This window comes from Fukomys damarensis, unplaced genomic scaffold (assembly GCF_012274545.1).
Source record: "Fukomys damarensis isolate Sample0158 unplaced genomic scaffold, DMR_v1.0_HiC HiC_scaffold_39, whole genome shotgun sequence".
NCBI lineage: Eukaryota > Metazoa > Chordata > Mammalia > Rodentia > Bathyergidae > Fukomys > Fukomys damarensis.
Genome location: NW_022900951.1, coordinates 45,019,823 through 45,021,840, shown reverse-complemented (window position 1 = coordinate 45,021,840; position 2,018 = coordinate 45,019,823). Strand labels below are relative to the sequence as shown.

At 47.8% G+C, this 2,018-nt stretch overlaps 1 protein-coding gene across 1 annotated transcript in view; it reads right to left on the bottom strand.

Annotated features, from left to right (window-relative positions):
• Positions 1 to 260: 260 nt before the first annotated feature.
• Ezhip (EZH inhibitory protein) overlaps positions 261 to 2,018 on the bottom strand; it is a 3,126-nt gene continuing 1,368 nt past the window's right edge. Inside the window, exon 2 of the mRNA XM_010644826.1 lies at positions 261 to 2,012. Within this exon, the coding sequence (XP_010643128.1) occupies positions 1,315 to 2,012 (698 nt within the window). The 3' untranslated portion in view covers positions 261 to 1,314. The remainder of the gene's footprint in view (positions 2,013 to 2,018) is intronic.

Here is a 2,018-nt window from a genome sequence, read left to right as displayed (position 1 = left end):
AAGTGCTTGAGCAGCATATCTGGGGTACACTCTCAAAATTGAATGCCCCAGCGCTCCCTTCTAAGACAGGATTCCACAATTATGGGAGCCTCGGACAGAAGCACAGTTTAAATGACATGAAGAAGGAAACAAGAAGTCGCAAACCTATGCTGTCCACACATATTCACCCACGTGGACTCAGGTACTTGAAATGTAACTAGTCAGAATTGAGATGTGTTGTAAATTGAAAACACAAATTTTGAAGACTTAATAGGATAAAAATGTAAAATAATTTTTGGGGAGTGGTACTGGGGATTGAACCTAGGGCCTTTGCACTGAACTAGACCTCCATTCCTTTGAGGCAGTATCTCACTAAATTGCTTATGTGGCACTCAAACTCATAATCCTCCTGCCTTAGCCACCCAGTGCTAGAATTACAGGCATGCATCATGAAAGCTGGTTTCATTAGTAAGTTCTATAGTGATTGCATGCTAAAATAATGGGCCCCACTCACAAGCTCAGCTGTCTCTTTTTATAATGGGATTATCCTTCAATATTTAACCATTTGACCAGTTTCTAATCAATCATCAACTTGAATTGCCCTCCTAAGACTTGTCTCAACCCTGAACTCAGGAACTCCAGTTGCTCTCCGTAGAAACTGAGACCTTTTGCCCTCAGTCTCTTCATCCTTGCTGCTCCTCCTTTACTGGTCCTGGGTCCTCCTCCAATCCTCCCTATTCCCATTTGGGTTATGGCCCATTCAACCTCACCCTGCCTCTTCCTTACCACCACGCTTATTATGTGGCTCATCTTTTCCGACTCTGGAAATTACCATTACCTCTCCTTTTTCCTGCCACCTTGAGCTAAATTTTGTCAACTTTTCTTCTCCCAGTTGCAAATCACTTATGTTAAGAGAGTACACAGTGTCTTAAGTGGGAAGTTCCTGGGTAGAACTCCATTTCCAACAGTGGGAGTACTTTTATTCTAGTAACTCTTTAATCTTCCAAATATGACATAGATTTTTTAAAAACACAAATATTATTTTTAGAGGATACCAACAGTTTTATTAAAAGATATTTCATTACATAAAACCAACTTAGAAAACTGAACTCTTAAACCAGGGGGCAAAATTAGGCTTATTTGAGGAAGAAGGGACTGGAATCAAGGGACAACAGGTATGTGCTGCACAGCAGTCACAGGGAGGGGAGGCTTCATAAAATAACGGTTAGAACTCTTGAAAACCTCACAAGTAAGCACAAAATAACCATTCACGCAACCAGCGGATAAAGAATCATTCTTTCTGTGTGTCCTGGAGAATACTCATCACAGAAAGGTTCACACTACAGACGATGCAGGGGAAGGAGGAGAGCCCCTTATTTCCTCCTGCTCTCCTGAAATGGCAGCGCTCAGGGCATCGAGCTCAGGCATCAAGGCACGCCTAAGACTATCAGGGCTAGGAGTGCGGATAGACCTCAGGCCAAAGCGCCTAGGAGGAGAGGAAGAGGAACGCTGGCCAGAAAACTCAGCAAAGGAAGAGGAGGGGCTTTGGCTCACAGACATAGAGGAGGAGGAGGAAGAGCAAGCCGAAGCCGAGGAGGAGGAAGAGTAAGCCGAAGCCGAGGAGGAGGAGGAGAAGTCCTCACCAAAGAGCATACGTAAAGAAAAATACCTGCCAGGAGGTGAGGGTGAAGAGGCACGCATACGGAGTGCACGACCAATAGGCCGGGAGGGCGGGCTTTGGGCCTCACGAACAGGAAAAACAGAGGAGCTCTGAAGAGCAGGATAAGGATCCCTCCCACCCGACACAGGCAGAGAGCTCTGCAGAGAGGGGCTTCGGACAACATGGCATGGCGGGGCGGAGCGGCGGCGGCGGCCATCAGGTCCAGATCCGGACTCACTGCTGCGGAGAACAGGGCCTGGCGGTGTGGTGCGGCTGCGTGGAGCAGGACCAGGCTGGGATGCGTTGCCGCGAACAGGAACTGGTGGTGTGGCTCGGGTGCGCTGAGCAGGTCCAGGCTGGGATTCGCTGCAGGGAACAC